This window comes from Nannobrachium achirus, assembly GCF_963921795.1.
Source record: "Nannobrachium achirus genome assembly, chromosome: 17".
NCBI lineage: Eukaryota > Metazoa > Chordata > Actinopteri > Myctophiformes > Myctophidae > Nannobrachium > Nannobrachium achirus.
Window position 1 is genome coordinate 53,372,238 of NC_137824.1, and position 20,202 is coordinate 53,392,439.

At 43.0% G+C, this 20,202-nt stretch overlaps 1 protein-coding gene across 1 annotated transcript in view; it reads left to right on the top strand.

Annotated features, from left to right (window-relative positions):
* fat2 (FAT atypical cadherin 2) overlaps nucleotides 1-20,202 on the top strand; it is a gene marked incomplete at both ends in the record, with an annotated part of 123,233 nt that overhangs the window by 56,467 nt on the left and 46,564 nt on the right. Inside the window, 2 exons of the mRNA XM_080746806.1 lie at nucleotides 8,626-9,012; nucleotides 19,089-19,300. Coding sequence (XP_080602932.1) covers nucleotides 8,626-9,012; nucleotides 19,089-19,300 — 599 coding nt within the window. The remainder of the gene's footprint in view (nucleotides 1-8,625; nucleotides 9,013-19,088; nucleotides 19,301-20,202) is intronic.

Consider the following 20,202-nt stretch of genomic DNA (forward strand, 5'->3'; position numbering starts at 1 on the left):
GCTTCATCTGTGCAGCATAAAAACCAATGGCTTTCCACTGTCCATATTTTTTACAGTCTATGGTTCAACCACAATCTTCTGCTGCTGTGCACTGAGCAGTCTTGCCCATGGGCACCTTACTCAACATATGAGTGTTTCTCATTCCTCATCCCACCTGGTCCAGTTGTTTAATTCCAGTCACAAGCTCTTCACCTCTTTTTATTGCTGTAAAGCACATCTGGTTGTGCCAGATTACTGTCATTAAGATAACCGGTGACAACCAGGGGTTCGATTATTTAGAATTTATAGAAGAGAGAGTAGGCAACGTGTAACCAATTCACTGAAGGATGATGTGATAATGTGGTCAGCTTGTTTCATCAGGCCCCAGGGATGGCTTCATCCAATCTCTCTGGGTTTTGGTTGATTTACGTGTGTGTGCTGAAAAAAGAATATCAGTAAGCACAGAATGATGCTTTTGCAAGATTTTATATACTGTAGAAGCCATAATACACTTGTGGGTGTTCTATGTGGTAATTATAGGTTCCATAGGATTCCATATATCACTAACCCATCATCACAGAAAAGGCCATGCCCACCCAGTGAGCCCCCCCCCCCCTACACAGCTGTATATGTCAAACTGACATCTGACATTTTTTGAGCGGTGATAACCGCTCCTACATCTGGCTTTGTCTGTATGTATGTTTGTACAGTATGTACTGTATGTCCGTCTCACACAGGGCTTATTGGCCAAGCTTCGCGGAACGCTTAATGAAAAACGCTTAATGAAAAACGCTTAATGAATAAAAGGCACCTTTTTTCACTTCACACTGAGTGATTTTTAGGTTAGCGTGCTGCCCTATCAATACAGCTACTCAGCGTAGTACTTAAATTAACATGAACAAAAAACTTTTATAATTTCCATTGACGAGTGCAGAAGCTCGATGGCGCCCGGTGGAGCCGGGGGGTTGTACTTCACCAATACCAACAAAATGTTTATTATATTATATTTATTTTATTTTTACATGCATAGATTTTCAACTACAGCCCAATTCTCAAACTCTTTACTTTTACTTCACCAGACCCACCAGGTTTTTTTCCACACGTGCTTCTGTTTCCTGACGTCATGCACGTACTGTAGCAGCATGAGCTGCTTTTCAGGGGATTTACAATACCCACAGACAAACCCTGTTCTTGGCCTATGGCCACGCTGTAAATTTATTGGATTTATTGGCTTGTCGAGAACGCCATGCTCTGACTTGTCCGACCAAATCATCGCCAACAGACGCATCCACTTACTGTATCCAGCTCCGCTAGTCATCCACTTGCTGTATCCAGCTCCTCTAGTCCATCCACTTACTGTATCCAGCTCCTCTAGTCCATCCTCTTACTGTATCCAGCTCCTCTAGTCCATCCTCTTACTGTATCCAGCTCCGCTAGTCAGTGTCGATAGATTTTATAATAAAAATGTGCTGTTTCTGGCTGTCAGGCAGCGAATAAATCTCGCCGACGCCTTCTAGTCAGGGGATATCTTCAGAAATAGTGTCAAATCCTGGAATAAATTCCTTACCAAAAAGAGTTCTTCATGAATGTGTTTGTAAAGGTGTCTAGTAACACATCTCACAAAGACTGAAATTCAGTTTCCCTAGGAGAATCCTTGATAGCTGATGAAAGTTGGGGTCCCATTAAATTAACTATACAGGATAAAACACACCAACATAAATATGCTTTAAGTAGCATGTGAGGGGTCAAAGTAGGGTTTTTTCATGATTCTGAATCCATTGCAAGCATTTGTTTTGCTCGAAAAACATTCCTTGGGCTAAAAACGTCCCCACAAAAATATGGTTTAGTGATGAGTCATCACTTTTCACAGTTTTGTTGGAGCCGCCTTTACCCCAAGGAATGTTTTTCGTGCAAAACGAATGCTTGCAATGGATTCAACATAATGAAAAACCCCTAGTTTGACCCCTCACATGCTACTTAAAGCAGATTTATTTTGGTGTGTTTGTTTTATCCTGTATAGTTAATTTATTTACTTTCATCAGCTGTAACGGATTCTCCTAGGGAAACTGAATTCAGTCTTTGTGAGATGTGTTACTACTAGACAACTTTACAAACACATTGGTGAAGAAATCTTTTGGTAAGGAATTTATTCCAGGACTTTATAAGATATCCCCTGACTATTCGGAAAGATGAAAAGACGTGTAGTCGCCTAATGGCTGAAGTTAATTTCCAGTCAATTTCCATCTAATCAGCAGACTACAAACAATGTTGTACAAAGCCTCACTTTCACTCTTCACTCAGGATCAGATTCCTGGCTCAAACATGTAAACGAATTCCTGATTTATGTACTTTTACACTCGTATACAAGTATTTATCTACAAGTATAAGTCATCAGTATAAATCATCAGTATGAATCAGACATAACATCCCTGAAAGCATTGGTTTGACTTGGTCTATTCTAAAACAGTGGTTCTCATCCTGTCTGTCAGTCCCCAAATTATTTTGGGGGGTCCCCAGATGATGAACTTAATGTGCAACATTGTTTTCTCACTCAACAGTAAACAAACCAACATAAAGTTTAAGTGTATAGAGTGTGTATATGCACATTTCTAAAGTGATAATTTAAGGATTTTTAATACCTCTAAAATGATACACTTCAAAGCACAGTCAAAGTACTGCAAAAAGAGAAAATCTACAATAACTTAAACCTTGCCTCTTACAACAGCTGTGGTTGGTTGAGAGGTCAGAGCTGCTTGGACAGGTCTCTCTATTAACCTTTATTGTGTTGAAGATAAATCACACATGCTTACGCGTGCAAACACACACACACACACACGCGCGCACACGCGTTGCGAGGCTTTGTGAGCATGTAGATCGGCCATTTTTGGGAGAACATTCTGTCCTTGATGCTTCAAAATACAATTGACAAAGTTAAAAACGAGCTAAAACAAATTATTTACAGTATATCAGTCACTGCTGCAGTAGTTAAGTAGTTCATTGTTTCTTTCTATTTATCTACTGTCAAGATCACTATTTAAGTCGTTTTCCCAGAGATTTTAGCCCACATTCGCTGAATACAGGCCCCCTTTTGGCGGCGGCCCCCATACAATACCTTCTTTGAATAAACATGTTCAAGAATTCTTTTGTGGCTTTCTCGAATTACAGAACTTGTTGTGACTACTCTGCTTACCTCGTCTCCTTAATCATGTCAACACTGGTGTGTGTGTGTGTGTGTGTGTGTGTGTGTGTGTGTGTGTGTGTGTGTGTGTGTGTGTGTGTGTGTGTGTGTGTGTGTGTGTGTGTGTGTGTGTGTGTGTGTGTGTGTGTGTGTGTGCGTGCGTGTTTGCACGCGTAAGCATGTGTGATTTATCTTCAACACAATAAAGGTTAATAGAGAGACCTGTCCGAGCAGCTCTGACCTCTCAACCAACCACAGCTGTTGTAAGAGGCAAGGTTTAAGTTATTGTAGATTTTCTCTTTTTGCAGTGCTTTGACTGCTTTGAAGTGTATAAAGTTTGAAGTATGTCTTGTCAACCTTGTAGTTAAGTGTTTGACCAATCACACTAGCCAGTAGTAATTAGTTATAGTTTGTTAACACCCATCAGTTTGCTGGCAGGTGAGAATTTTTATTACAGTTTGCAAGGTGTATGTAGAGTCAAAAGGTTTTTGTACCGTGCTCTGTTGTGCTTTGTTTTACATTTAACTTTTTACATTACTACTAACTAGTAGTATATACTAAGTATATACCACCACCTCTGGGCATCAGTGACCGTGAACTGATCTTAGATCAGATCCTGACAGTGCATTCCTCTTCTCTTCACTTCACTTCACTGTCTAGCTTGCTGTAAAAGCTGGAGTGCATCGTCAAGGAAAGGATTCCTTCAACTCTCTTTGAATGAATCTGTCAGTTCCGCTGACAGTTTGACCACTGTGAAAGACAAGAACATGTAAGGAGACATCCTTACATATGTTCTTCTCTCCCAAGAGAAAAGGACATTCTTCTCTATTTGACGTGAAACAGCTTTGTGGCAATATTTTAGGCGTGTGTGCGTGCACGCGCAAGCACGTGTGATTTATCTTCAACACAATAAAGGTTAATAGAGAGACCTGTCCGAGCAGCTCTGACCTCTCACCCCATAGAGCCATACCACAGCTGTTTTAGGAGGCAAGGTTTAAGTTATTGTAGATTTCCTCTTTTTGCAGTACTTTGACTGTGCTTTGAAGTGTATCTAGTTTGAAGTATGTCTTGTCAACCTTGTAGTTAAGTGTTTGACCAATCACACTAGCCAGTAGTAATTAGTGGTAGTTTGTTAACACCCATCAGTTTGCTGGCAGGTGAGAATTTTTATTACAGTTTGCAAGGTGTCGGTAGAGTCAAAAGGTTTTTGTACCGTGCTCTGTCGTGCTTTGTTTTACATTTTTCCAAGTTTACAAGTTTTTTGTTGAACTTTGTGGAGATCTCTGTGTGGATAATCTTCATGTGGGAACAACAACAACACCATTTGTACACCATGGGATGCACCTTTTAAAAAAAACGTGCAGATACAGCTGTGTTGACGCCTTTCCTATGCCTTAAAGGGATATTCCACTTTCAACAGGGAGCAGTGGAAAGGCTAACCATGATAGATTCATTAAAAACACCCATTATTTTTTCTGGTGACTCATATTAATAATTATTTGGGAAAATAGAAAAAATGAAATACAAAAAAATAATTATTAAAAATAAATGAAAAAAGTTATCGAAAAAACACGGCCTGCTCACATATTAGGAGGGTATTATGAGTCACCAGAAAAAATAATGGGTGTTTTTAATGAATCTATCATGGTTAAAATGAAGTTTGAAGTTACAATGGGTGTGTGTGGGGAGAGGCCCTGGGCCTGGCCCTGGAGGGCCTGGTAACATTTACATCAAATATCTAAATATTCAATCAAGCTAATTAAAAACTGTCCAGGGTGTTCATAAAAGCCTGATTAGATGATAAAATTAGCAAAAGTTTTTTTGAAAGTGAAATATCCCTTTAAATATGACGCCATACTGCTAAATCCTGAGAGGTGAATTAACTTACCACTTCTTGGTCCAGATTTTGTGTACTGTCCGCAACGAGCCAGCCTCAGTCTGCGACACGGCACGCAACCAAGTATATCGTCGTTGTCGGGTGAAAACCTTGTATGTCCAAAACAGTTGGTTTTGCATTTAGCATTTTAAAAATTATTTAAACTAGTGAAAACAGCCGATCTACAACCACACAACGCCTCACGGTGCGAGGCGTTGTGTGCTTGTAGATCTGCTGTTTTCACTACTTTTGTGCGATGGCCTTGTATGATGAAGTTGTGTGATCTACAACCACACAACGCCTCGCGGTGTGAGGCGTTGTGTGCTTGTAGATCGTCTGTTTTCACTACTTTTGTGCGACGGCCTGGTATGATGAAGCAGGGCTTTACTTTGCGAAATAACGTACACATTTGAAACTTGAAGATACAAGGTTTCCACCCGACAACGACGATATACAACTAAGTATTATACCACCACCTCCGGGCAGCAGTGACCCTGAACTGATCTTAGATCAGATCCTGACAGTGCATTCCTCTTTCTCCACTTCACTGTCTAAGCTTGCTGTAAAAGCTGGAGTGCACCATCATCCTCTGCAACTTTGAAAAGGAATAATTTAAGAAGCAATTTTGATATTCTGTTCACTGCTATGCCAGTGCACAGCTATGTTTTGATAATTATCAAGACATGCTGGCAGCACAACTAATTAATAACATACTATTGGCAGTATGAGTCTGCAAGTCTGCCTTCAACTCGCTTCGGGAATTGGTGAAGTGGATTGAAGTTCTGTTTTGCATTTTGTTGAGCTTTAAGAGAGTATACTCGCTTTAAGAGAGTATACTCGAAAGATTAAATTATATGACTTTTCAAAGAAATAGCTGCACTTATTAGTAAAAGAAATACACATTTCTCAACAACTGAACCAAAAGAAGATGAGTCACTATACTATTTTAATGATACGATACAAAAGAGTTTCAATGCACAAGGCATCTTCTTCAGTCAAAAAAGTGTCCCATATATCATTGAGAAGGAATCCATGAATCTGTTTCTAACATACCAATCCTATTCTGAGAGCATTGACTTCCGATTGTACAGGGGCTGAAATGCAAAAGAATCCTTCAACTCTCTTTGAATGAATCTGTCAGTTCCGTTGACAGTTTGCCCGCTGCAAAAACTAATTTCCAAGACAAGAACATGTAAGGAGAGATCCTTACACGTTCTTCTCTCCCAAGAGAAAAGGAAACTCTTCTCTGTTTGACGTGAAACAGCTGTGTGGCAATAGTTGAGGTGTGGTGTTTGATCTGGGATTGAAAGGACAGTTTTGCACCCCCATAGAAAAGGCTCACACACACCGGTATGTGCACACACACACACACACACGAACAAACACGTGCATTCACAGACAGGCAGGCACATGTACAGTATGCCCTCTAACGCACAGCCACAGACACACACTCAAATGCACACGATCCCTCATACTGTATTCACTACAGTCAGTGGCGTCAGTTCAGAAAAAGCTAAGGTATGGCAACATGACTGGTGTCTTGCACGCGCGCAAGACACCAGTCATGTTGCCATACCTTAGCAACAGGCATGATACATTTATTTCCCCCCGTTTCTATGGTTTCTTGGTATGGCAGCTGACCTGCGGAACCTGGGGATATACCACTTTGTCAAAATGGGGAGAATAAAAGTGTCTAGAATATAATTATAATACCTTGTTAAAGTGACCATTTTGTTAAATGTTGCATTTGTAGTTAGTTTACTGTAATTTAACAACATAATAACCAGCACAGATAGACAAAGAGACAGTCATGGATTTATATTTAAAAGTAACTTTTATTCCCCCCCCCCTGGACCCAGGGTATGGCAGCTGCATACCCCTGCCATACCCAATTGACGCCCCTGAGTACAGTACTGTAGAAGCTCATGGACCTGGACACACACACACACACACACACACACACACACACACACACACACACACACACACACACACACACACACACACACACACACACACACTGGTATAGGCTGGCGTCTTAACGTGAGCAGGACAAGACAGAGCAGAGCGGTGGTGAGCCACTCCTTGAGATGTGCAGGAGCATGCCCTCTGCACCTCAGCAGGAGGCCTCTTACAGCAGCAAGCCCTCCACTGTGCACCTCCACAGGCGGCCTGTTAAAGGAGCAGGCCCGGCCTCTGCACCTGAGGCAGGGGGCCTCTCACAGGAAAAAGCCCTCTGCACCTGAGCAGGGGGCCTCTTCCTAGAACAAGCCCTCTGCACCTCCACTGCAAGCGTCTTACAGGTGGCCTCCTATAGGTGGCCTGCTAGTTTAAAGAGGTGGTGCCATGATTTTTCCCCCCTCTAAAACATGATTATCAGGTATTATGATTATACTAGGAGGAAGATTTTTTCCAAAAAAGTATACAGAAAGAGTTAAAATTGTTTTTTTATGTGGCCACACTCCCAGTTCATTAAGTATGCATGGATGTCATGGTGGGTGGTGACCCAGCTGAAGTTAGCCACACCCCACAGTGTTGGGTGAATGGTAATTAGGGGAGGAGTTGATTCTGTGATGTAAGTATGTGTGTTTTTTAACTGACACTTTTGACCACAAGGTGGCAGCCTCCAAGAGAAAACAAACAAATACCAAGAGAATATATAATTGCTCATAAAAACCATAAAGACCCCCTTCTTTCTATGGGGTTCTTTAAAGAGGTGGTGTCATAGATTTGTACTTTTTCTGTTTTTCATGTGTCTGCCACCTTGTGGGTCAAAAGTGGCGGTCCAAAAACACAGATACAATCACATCATAGAATCAACCTTAATGAAATGGTGGGTGTGGCCACATAAGAACCTAATTTTAACTCTTTCTGTACACTTTTTTGAAAAAAAAAAAATAAATCTCCCTCCTAGTATAATCATAATAGCTGATAATCATGTTTTAGAGGGGGGAAAAAAATCATGGCTCATCTTTAAGAAACCTTACTTTCGTCGTCAACCTTAGAAGCTCCAAAGTTCGCTTTAGGCTACTGGAGCTTCTGTGACTGCAGTCTGCTACACCGTCAATCTATTTTGTTGGCGGCCAAAAAGGGTAGTGTGAATATATAGAATCTACCAAGGACAGCAGCTGTCATCTAAACAGAATAACACTAGACAGATGTCCTGTTGTGTCATCATACCTCAGAAAACAGGTATGCCATCTAAAAGCATACAGGGAACGGCTTTGTTTGGCTCTGTGTAAGAAAGCAAAGGCTGCATTAGTGTCTTCTTTATGCCATTATTTTGGGATGGATAACATTCCAGAGTTAGGAATTGAAACCCCCAGCTTGTCCTTTAAACCGTGCCTGACAATGGTCTACACTACAGTCTACAGTACAAGTGTCCTAAAAGAATGCAATGTACAAAGTGTATATAAAAGGAATGAGATACCCATCGGCAAAAAAAGAAAGATGCAGAGCTCTGAATCTGTCTTGACTGAGAGATTACCTAAAGTAAGACTAGCGAGTTTTAGCCTAGGTGTTGGTGCATGTGTGCATACGGTTCTCTTTCTCCTCATGCCTCCCTTTCCCTCCGTTCCTCCTGTGCCTCCAGGTATAAACTCAGAGGTCAAGTACAGTCTCCTGGCGGGAGACGGGGGCTTCTTCTCCCTGGACGAGTTCTCGGGGATCCTCCGACTGGAGCGAGCCCTCACCCCCGAGACCCCGTCCGCCTTTGAGCTCAAGGTGAAGGCCACCGACCGCGGCCTGCCGCGCCAGCTCTACTCTGTCGCCACGGTGACGGTCAACGTGGTCTCCCTGGACGACTACCAGCCCGTGTTCCTGAGCTCGGAGTACACGGCCCAGGTCCCAGAATACCTTGCGGTCGGGTCGGAGGTGCTGAGCATGTCCGCCCTCACCAGAGATGGCGGCGTTGAGCCTGTCGCGTACAAGATAGTCTCTGGGAACGAAGACGCCAGGTTCCGCCTGGACCCTCAAACAGGTGATGACTCTTTCTCTGTGACTGTGTATCACTCACTCACTCAAATGTATCACTCACTTTTTATCGACTCTCTGTCTCGGGCTCTTTTTACTCTGGCTCTCTCAATTGTCTCGTCCTCCTTTTTTCTGTCTTTCTCTGTTTTCTCTCTCTGTTTTTCTTCAGCCCCTTTATAAATGTATCAAGTTTACGGACAGCTGTCATTGTGAGAGACAGAGAGGGAAAAAGAGAAAGAGACTGAGCGAACGAGTGAGAAAGGGAGAGGGTGACATTTTGTTATGAAGTGAGTTTTATAACTTTAGAATGAACATTTTGACAGTTGTTTAGGTCACACGTGGCTTTACCATATTCTTCTTGTTTGCTTTTATATTACTCTGTGAAACGCTTCAGGCTACCGGAGCTTCTGTGACTGCAGCTGTCAATCTATTTTGTTGGGGGCAAAAAAAGGGTAGCGTGAATATATAGAATCTACCAACGACAGCAGCTGTCATCTAAACAGAACAACCCTAGACAGATGTCCTGTTGTGTTACACGTCAGACCTTAGATATCAGAAAACAGGTATGCCACGCAGGGGTGTCACACCAAACTCTGGGCCCTGGGTACAAGGATTCACTGCGGGCCCCCCATGAAAGTTATCTATTGAAAAATAGCAGATATACAAGCTCGCAGCGCTGCGAGCTTGTAGATCTGCTATTTTTTTGAAAAATCGTGAAAATGTGTGCCAAGAAACCTATGTTTCCATGTCAGTGATGCTCAAACTTTTTCATGTGAAGGACCCCCCCCATCTCAAAATATTTAGTTCCAGGGACCCCCCAGAAGCAAAATTTGAGTTACAAATGTTCACTTAAAAAATACATACCGGTATATTCAAAGATTTGCGCACATTTTCACGACTTTTCAAAAATAGCAGATCTACAAGCTCGCAGCGCGGCACTCGGTGCCGCGCTGTGAGCTTGTATATCTGCTATTTTTTCAATAGCTAAAGTTACTAGGGCCCCTCCACCTTGGGCCCCGGTAACTCAGTCCCACTTTCCTACCCCTTGTGACGCCCCTGATGCCATGTAAAAGCATACATAGGGGACAGCTTTGTTTGGCTCCGTGTAAGAAGGCAAAGCCTGCATTAGTGTCTTCTTTATGCCATTACACTACAGTATATAGAATCTACCAACGACAGCAGCTGTCATCTAAACAGAATAACACTAGACTAGACAGAGATGTACTGTTGTGTTACACGTCATATACCTTAGATATATCAGCAGGTATGCCATGTAAAAGCATATAGTTAACGGCTTTGTTTGGCTCTGTGTAAGAAAACAAAGCCTGCATTAGTGACTTCTTTATGCCATTATACTACAGTACAGTACACTACATTTTATACATTTCCTTTCATTATGTGTGAAATAAACATTTGGAATTCTGATAGGTTGAAAGACCAAGAGGCCACAATCACAAAAACTCAAATTGAATTCAAATGTAGTGCATGAGAAAATAATAAAAGCAAAACGAAAGGACAAGTAGGGCAATTTTGACAACAGATGAGTCAGAACTAAGTTGATTTTAGATTCCCAGATACTACTCATTTGGTGACAAACAGATTGATTGATTGAAGACTTTATTAGAAGTTTGCATAGGAAAAGGTTTCATGATGATACAGTTCACTGGTACAAGGTCAACTAAGTAAAAGGAGATCCTAGTAAGCTTTTCTGCTTATTTGCACAGGAAACCATTTAAGTATCTCATATAACATTGAATGACAGATGGATAGAACACAGTACTATGCAGTAGATATTGTCCGAAATGTACAGTATATAGGGATGAAGTGTGGGTAATGTATGTTTTGTAATAACAATCAAAAGTAACTAGTAACTAAAGTTTTCAAATATTTGTAGTGGAGTACAATGTGTTGGAAAAATTGGAAATACTCAAGTAAAGTAGAAATACCTCAAAATTGTACAGTACTTAAGTAAATGTACTTAGTTACTTTACACCACTGCTAGTGAGACCGTCTCATCACGCACTGACAGCCAGAGGGTGTATCAGGTGTTACTTTCTTTAAAAACAGCCCATATTGACACAACTTTGCATCCAGGATAGATTTTCCTCTAAATGGCATTTTTGATCTGGCTAAGCGCACTGTGAGGTGATAATGACTTAGACGTGGGTGGATGTGGAGGGTGGTAGTGGGGTGTTTGACTGCATGTGCTAACTTGTCTATTGTCTTTCACCAATTGAGTACAAAAGGAATGGAAACAAGCCATATGCTTTCTTAAAATCCTCTAAGCCAGGGGTCTTCAACAGGGGATCCTCAGAATTATTACAGGGTGTCCTCCAAATGTTTGTGATAGAAACCTTTTTTCTCCTTTTTTTATATTAACCACTTGAACCCTAGCGTCCATATTCTGAGAACTTTAGCCAGAAATAGCAGATCTACACAAGCTTGAGCTTGTAGAGTAGACCAAGTACACAGTGAAAGGTCAAGTTTATTAAGTATTGACGGTTCAAGTGGTTAAATATCTGAAAACACAAATTTGACATGAATCCAAAATACACTGATGACTGCGTTGTCAATTGATGAAACTATAGGGAATCTATGAAAAGGTTTTGGGGGTCCCTGCTTCATCTCTCTCTCAACTAAGGGGTCCTTGGCCTGAAAACGTTGAAGACCCCTGCTCTAAGCAGACTGTGTATTGACCGTGTATTGACCGTGTATTGAACTGTCCTTTTTTTGGAGCTGTGTGAAGCACAGGCTCCCTATACGTGGCCGTGTGGGTCTGTCTGTGTGTCTGTGTGTGTGTCTGTATGTAGCCTGAACTTCCTAAACTTCGGCACGCTACTAGTCCCACAGTTTTGCCACCACACACTCGCGCCATATGTCAAATCGACCGGCTTACTCGGGAATCGTGGGCTAGTAACTTGCTAAGAGAAAGGTTCAATAGTTTAATTGATATTAATTTATTAGTGAATTAATTTTCCCCATTGACTTATAATGGGAATCGCAAAAACTCACATTCAATTATTTGTCTCTCGCAAACCATAGGGGCTAGAGTTTCAAGACTTGGAGAGGAGGTTCATAATGACTTCAAGGATTAAATAAAAAATAATTGTGTCATTTGGCCGCATGGTGGCGCTATAACACCCCACTTTACGTTTTGGCCTGTAACTCTTGAACCGTAGGTCGGAAAATTAAAAATATTTTTTCCCTGGATTCCTTGGGTCATGACGCATCTCCCCATATAGGCCACGCCCATTTGCGCCATGATAGATTTTCCGCCATCTTGAATTTTCTCCAAAACACACTTTTTGCTCCTTTTCCTACATATTTTCTTCAAATGTCACAAAAATCGGTACACATGATCCACACACACACACACACACACACACACACACACACACACACACACACACACACACACACACACACACACACACACACACACACACACACACAACTCCACTTCACACGGGTGTGATTTTTTTGTTACAAACTGCTTATAAAGTATTCATACAGTGGACATTTCACTCTTTACTTCATGCTCAATGGGAGTGGGTATTCTTCTGTCCATGAGAGGGTGGATACAAATAGACGTTTATTAAAAAATCATGCAATGGAACAGAGAGCATCCTCTTCTCCCAAGGCTTCAGTCTTGCTTGTCCTCTCTCCTCATTCTCTCTCGCCCATTCTATCACAATACCTCCTATACTGTACATGTTACACGGTTCAGCCATGTATACAGGAAGAAGGGTGTTCCCAGGAATTCACACAAAAGAAGCATCAAAAATGTAATCTCTTAAAAAAAAACACCTTTAGTCCTAACAAAAGGAGAGAACGTCGACCTAGCCTTAGGCTCAAACACAGAGCATCAGTTTTAACAACTCATATTTGCCACACACACACGCACGCACGCACGCACGCACGCACGCACGCACGCATACACACACACACACACACACACACACACACACACACACACACATACACACGCATGCACCACTGCTCACTTCAAACTTGGTTTGATTTGTATTGTTTCATTTCACTTTTCTCTCCTTTATTTCTTGCCAAACCACCTAGCTTTTCAGGAATGCTGGGCCAAGTTACAATCTACTGTACTGTACTGTATGTGGAGAGTCCTGATAGAAATACATGAATGCATACAATACATGCACGCAGGCACATACGCACGCACAGACGCACGCACGCACGCACGCACGCACACACACACACACACACACACACACACACACACTGTGGCAAACTTCCCAATTTCATGCCCAGCTATTTAATTTATGCTACTCAAGTTTAAGCATGTTATGATTTGTGTGTGTGTGTGTGTGTGTGTGTGTATGTGTGTGTGTGTGTGTGTGTGTGTGTGTGTGTGTGTGTGTGTGTGTGTGCGCGTGCGTGTGTGCGTGCGTGCGTGCGTGCGTGCGTGCGTGCGTGTGTGTGTGCGTGCTTGTGTGTGTGCGTGCTTGCGTGCGTGTGTGTGCGACTGTGCGTGCGTGCGTGCGTGCGTGCGTGCGTGCGTGTGTTTCAAGCAACGATATAAAGAGGACCTCTCTCATGGGTCTTTGTGTGTTTTATCTTTGCAGACAGTCTGTTTAACTCTCCACTCTCCCTCCGTCTCCCTCCCTCCCTCTCTCTCTCTGTCTCTGCATCCCTCTGTTTCTCTTCCTGTCTTGGTCTGGTGTAACACAGAGACAGATAAGACAATGTGAAGACTGATGCACGACTTTGAAACAATGTTCACTTCAGGTGCACACGTTGTTGTTTTTCATCACAATCTTTCTCTTATTGGCTCCGGGCTTTATGTAGGGTAATTTTTCATATTTCCGTGTGTCTTGTTGAGTTCCTATGATCATCTTGATGTATAATTACCACGACTGCCATTTGATCTCTGGCAAATGATTGAATAGCCTATAACATCTTAGAGTCTTGGGTGTCATCGTCATAAAGTTTTGGTGTTGTAATAACACACACGCACGCACCCACACACGCCTCTGTCTGTCTGTCTGTCTGTAGATTAGATTGATTTATACGTGTTTGTGCGCCAGTGTTGCATGACAAAGATAGCTGATTTACCAGCTCACATCTCCGTCATGATGCATAATGAGCTTGTACTGTAGATCTGCTAACTTTTGTTGCACAACACCAATGTGCAACCAATAGTGTACTACATCGATTTTTTTGGAAATGTTGGGAGTGTTTAGTAGGGTTAGTTTTGGTTTGGCACAGACTGAGTGCATTCCCTGTGATATTTGGCACAGTATGAGCGCCGACTGTCATTAGCGACACCTCTACTGAAACCTCTTATCTCCATATTCTAACTCAGAAGTCTTCAACGTTTTCAGGCCAGGGACCCCTTATTGAGAGAGAGAGATGAAGCAGGGACCCCCACAACCTTTTTCATATAGTTTCCATATAGTTTCATTGTTTGACACCACAATCATCAGTGTATTTTGGATTCATGTCAATTTGTGTTTTCAGATATTTAACCACTTGAACCGTCAATACTTTTCCCCCTCTACAACAAACCTCTTTGCCGAAAATAGCCGATCTACAATCTACATCTACTTGTAGATCTGCTATTTTTGGCTAGTGGTTAATATAAAAATGGAGAAAACAGTTTCTATCACACAAAGATTTGGAGGACCCCCTGTAGTAACTCTGAGGACCCCCTGTTGAAGACCCTTGTTCTAACTTTTTTTTTTTTTTTTTCTTTATAAATGAACGCACCACTGGATCACCCAACAGCCTCACACAAAAGTATCAAAGGTAGCAGATCTGCAAGCTTCCAAACGGGGCGCGGAGCGACGCAAGCTTGTCGATCTACTATTCTTTATATGTATTTTTGAAACCGGAAATGTCAAAGGACATATGAGGTTTCCACCCGACATACTGTAGACGCTATGTTTGTGTTAATCTGGATGTTGTTTGCTAATGGAGCGAACGTGAGAGCAGCTAATGGAAGTCTGCCATGGGAACTTTGACACTTTCACAGCCGCTTGTAAGTGAACACACGCACATGCGTGCATGCATGCGCACGTATTTAAGTTGACACTGACAAATAGCACAGTCCGAAAGTTTGCGCTTCCTGAGAATGCACGTGCACATGTATTCAAATGTGGCCATGTTCGTTGGCAAGTATAGAAACACCAGGTCACAAAACATCAAAGGGTGGATTAATAGCCTCCGACTGTGCTACAGTTTACAGTTTACAGTTTAGGCATTTAGCAGACGCTTTTAATCCAAAGCGACTTACAAAAAAGCAGATAATACAATATAATCACTATAATAAACAAGATAACATGTCAGAATATCAACAACAATATAGCATATGCATATGAATATCAATCTAAAAAACAATATAATCAGTAAAGAAAAGGATTCTAAAAAACCTACAAAAAATGCTAACTAGCTTCATATTATTATTATAAACTTTATTACAGGCTCAGGGCCCACAGGGTAGAAAACAATACATTTACATTACAAACATAATAAAAAAAAAAAAAACAGAAACAGTACAACGGTAAAACAGTCCAGCCCCACCGGAGTCAAAAAAGGCACTCATGCCAGTGTCCTCTTATAGAAGACATGTACCGGACAGAGCTACGTCCAGGGTCTGACATCAGTCCAATTACTCCATTTAAGGAGCGGTCCAGTCTGCACATGAATATATGGTCATTGAGTGTTTCATTAGTGCTAAGGGTTTAGGTGGAGTCTGAAAAGGTGTGTCTTCAGTCCACGGCAAAAGGTAGCAAGTGAGTCCGTTGTTCTAAGAGCGACAGGGAGTTTATTCCATAGCTTGGGGGCCAGGAGGGCAAACTGTCTCGGACGAGTGGATTTTTGCCCTGGGGCTTTTAGCGAGGGCAAAAATCCGGAACCGGATCTTTGGCTGATCGATAAACAAACATCTGTTAGTAAACCATCAGCGCACGAGAAGTCCGTCTTGCCTGTTGAAACCTGACTGTGCCGCTCACATAAGAATGCTTGGTGGGTTATTATTGTTGGATGGTGTCTGGTCTTATCTTAATGAAGTGAAGCTTCCTAGACTGGCAGGCAGCCCAGGAGCACACTGTACTGATGTGTGACTTTCTACTACACACGCTGCTGTCAGCAGACGCACGCAGACCACAGGGGACCACAGGAGAGAAATCCTCACTGTTATTTTAACGCTGAGGAAAAAAGTTGAAAACTCTCAAAATTACAATTACACTGAATAGTTTATACTTTGTGCTTAGGGTATACCTGGCTCGCGTAAATATTCTATTTAAACGACAATATACTTTCTATAGAGATGTGCTGATTGATCGGTGAGTGGTCGCAAGCGACCGATAATGCCTCTATCGGCTTTGATCGGTATCGGCTTTGCCTCTATTGGCTTTGATCGGTATCGGCTTTGCCTCTATTGGCTTTGATCGGTATCGGCTTTGCCTCTATCGGCTTTGCTGATCTACAAGCTAGATCAGCTATTTTCACAATATTCATCTGTGGGACTGAATGTAACCTCAGCTTCAACTCCTACAAGTTGAATTGGATACTAAAGGACCTCAGCCTGCAATCTCCTAATGTTTATACTTAATATACAATGTCAATGTTTTGTAAGAAGAATCATTAAATATATAAATGCTGCCACAGTAACACAATAAATAGAAGAATTTATGGATTTGACACTGTGATCGGGAATATCGGTATTGGCAGATACTGATCTGTGATCGGTATCAGCCGGTATCGGCCGCAATCGGAGCATCTCTAACAACACTGAACAGTTCATACTTTGTGCTTAGGGTATACCTGAGTGGCATGCGTAAATAAATACTCGACAATATATTTTTGGACATATATATATGTCACGGTTTGTTAGAGAAACAGTACGGTCGAGAAACGGAGCACTCGCCGTGCAGCACGGGGCGGAACAAGCGGTCGCCCACAACAACGTCCTCCAGGCGGAGCCGCTCGATTGTCCACGACATTGCAAGCGGCGCGAAGGCCAGCGGACCAGGGCCGCGCGGCCGGCGGAGCGCCGCGCGAGTTACGAAGCCGTGGTGAATGCAATCGTTATATTTATGCCCAGGCCGTAAGGCCTGGGCAAGCCCACGATAAACGCTCATAGTAAGCTAATGGCTAAGCTAATGGCTAAGCTAATGGCTAAACACCGCCCAGCTAGGCTAGTAAATAAAGAAAGAGAGTCGCAAACGAGTGACGTCAGCGCCTGCACTAGTGAATGGCTGTCTATGGGCTGTCGTCGCCATCTGGTGGTGATTAGTGTGTGGTGAACGACAAAACAAGCGCTCTTACTCTTACCGTCCTGAGTTACCTAAACATACTGTAACATATATATATTTCCAGTCTTTTTTTTTTTTTTGCATGTCACTTCAGTTCAGAAACAGTATAGAAAACAGCAGCGACAGACAGACAGACAGACAGACAGACAGACAGACAGACAGACAGACAGACAGACAGACAGAGGGAAGAGGAAGAAAGGATGAATCAGGAGCACGATGAGAGAGAGAGAGAACAAGAATGACATCATGCACACATGGTAATAAAACATGCTGATCTACAAGCTCACAACTCATCGCAGCGTGCCACAGTGTGCAACACTGTGCAAACGTATAAATCAGCCATTATAAGGCATTGTATAAGAAGTGTGTGTGTGTGTGTGTGTGCGTGCGTGCGTGCGTGTGTGCGTGCGTGCGCGTGTGTGTTCTCATGTGCAAATACAGTGCTATCGGGTGGAAACCTTCAGGTCCAAAACCCTTACTTTTCAGGAAATGGAAACAAAGGACCTGTGTTCCAAACATAGACTGTATAAAATATATGGACAAAGCGAAGCCATTGGTTTCTATGCAGCGCAAATGACACAATATGGGTCCTTGGCATGGGTGTTGCCATCATAGATTGAAATGCAAACAGAGGAGGCTATTGGCTGCCAACGGTCACGTGCAACCGCAGGGATACATGGGAGAATGTGGTCGGAGCCTCCCGAAATACAGCACACGAAGAAGAACACAGCCGGCTGCTGTCAGTTTAGTTGGCCACGCCCCCCGCAACTTTATCATCAATTTTAACATAAATGGGACCTTATTTTCACAAAACGCATATCATCATGATTGAAAGGCAATTTTTAACTAGCGATAGGAACCATAAAGTATTCATGAAAATGTTAATTAAGGTTAGAACACGAAAGGGGAAAATGAATGGGATCCAATGGAGAACAATTCTTTTTGCAACCGGCCAGGGGGAAAACAGCGCAACTAGCGGCCAATCATAGGAAGTTTTAGTTCCGTATTGGGCTCATTTTAAATCGTCGGAACTCTCCCCCTGGTTCCAAAGAAACCAATGTTGTCATTGTTTTGTCACAAGCTCTGGTTAATGTTTCATCGGTCCAATATCTAAAAACAGACTACCTTTTCTTTCAAAAGTAGTGAAAATCAAAGATCTTCAAGCCCTCAACGTGTTATGGTTCGACGTGTTGTGAGCGAGTGACACTCTTGTACAATGATGAAGGGATTTACACCCAAACATGAAAAGTGGAAACATTGATGGCGATACAACACGTTTTAAATCTGACTCTACCTGACTGCTATGCTATGAAGCGTGAACCCTGTGTGTGTGTGTGTGTGTGTGTGTGTGTGTGTGTGTGTGTGTGTGTGAACTTGAATGCAGAACCTTATGTTGGAAAGAATTGCCCTCTCTGTGTAGAAATACATGCCGTACGCCACATGTCAAGTATTGACTTGATTATGCTTAGGTAAGTGTGGTATCAAGGACCAAAAATAGCCGACCTCCGAGCTCACAACGCGTCGCGCTGCGACGCGTTGTGAGCTCGGAGGTCGGCTATTTCCGAAATTTTCACCAAAAGGCCCATTTAGAAATGTCAGCCCCTGCCTCTCTAGAAAGCACATAAGGAGGAGCGCACACCTAAGTGAGTGAGGTGCTGACCACGCAGATAACACTGAATGAGAAGGAAGAGGCCGCACACTCTTCAGCCACGATGCAAATAATTTATTTAACCAACGTTTCGACTGTTGCCAGTCTTCATCAGGGTTTTGCTAACATTCTCTGCACGTCCCTGTGTAGGTGGGTTGATGCTGGTCTCTGCGCTGGACTTTGAGCTGTGCAGGGAGTACTACCTGTCCGTGGAGGGCACGCGGGGCAAGTCCACGCTGACCGACGTCACCACGGTGGTGATCAACGTGACGGACGTCAACGACAACGCGCCGGTGTTCGGCCGCGGAGACTACAGCGTCGCCGTCTCAGAGGCCCTGACCCCCGGGAGCCCCGTTATACAGGTATACACACGCACGCACGCACGCACGCACGCACGCACGCACGCACGCACGCACGCACGCACGCACGCACGCACGCACGCACGCACGCACGCACACACACACACACACACACACACAGAGAGCATAGGATCTGACACTTACGTGGCAGGTACAAAAAGAGTCTATACACACATCAAACAGCGCACAGGCACACGTGCATAGCTATGTGTGTGAACATGTCACTTGTCACCTGTCGGCTCAGTAACGCACAGAGATAACGTACCAATATCACAGCTGACTGCTCTCCCGGTCACTCGCCAATACCTTGTTATCACATCATTTCTGTGTGTGGCAGAGAATGGAGTAGAATAGCAAGAAACCTGGCTTTCCTCCAGGGGGAGAGTTCCGCCGATGTAAAATGACTCCAATACGGAACTAAAACTTCCTATGATTGGCCGCTAGTTGCGCTGTTTTCCCCCTGGCCGGTTGCAAAAAGAATTGTTCTCCATTGGATCCCATTCATTTTCCCCTTTTCGTGTTCTAACCTTAAGTAACACTTTCATACATACTTCATGGTTCCTATCGCTAGTTAAAAATTGCCTTTCAATCACGATGATATGCGTTTTGTGAAAATAAGGTCCCATTTATGTTAAAATTGATGATAAAGTTGCGGGGGGCGTGGCCAACTAAACTGATACCAGCCGGCTGTGTTCTTCTTCGTGTGCTGTATTTCGGGAGGCTCCGACCACATTCTCCCATGTATCCCTGCGGTTGCACGTGACCGTTGGCAGCCAATAGCCTCCTCTGGTTGCATTTCAATCTATGATGGCAACACCCATGCCAAGGACCCATATTGTGTCATTTAAGCTGCATAGAAACCAATGGCTTCGCTTTGTCCATATCTTTTATACAGTCTATGCTTT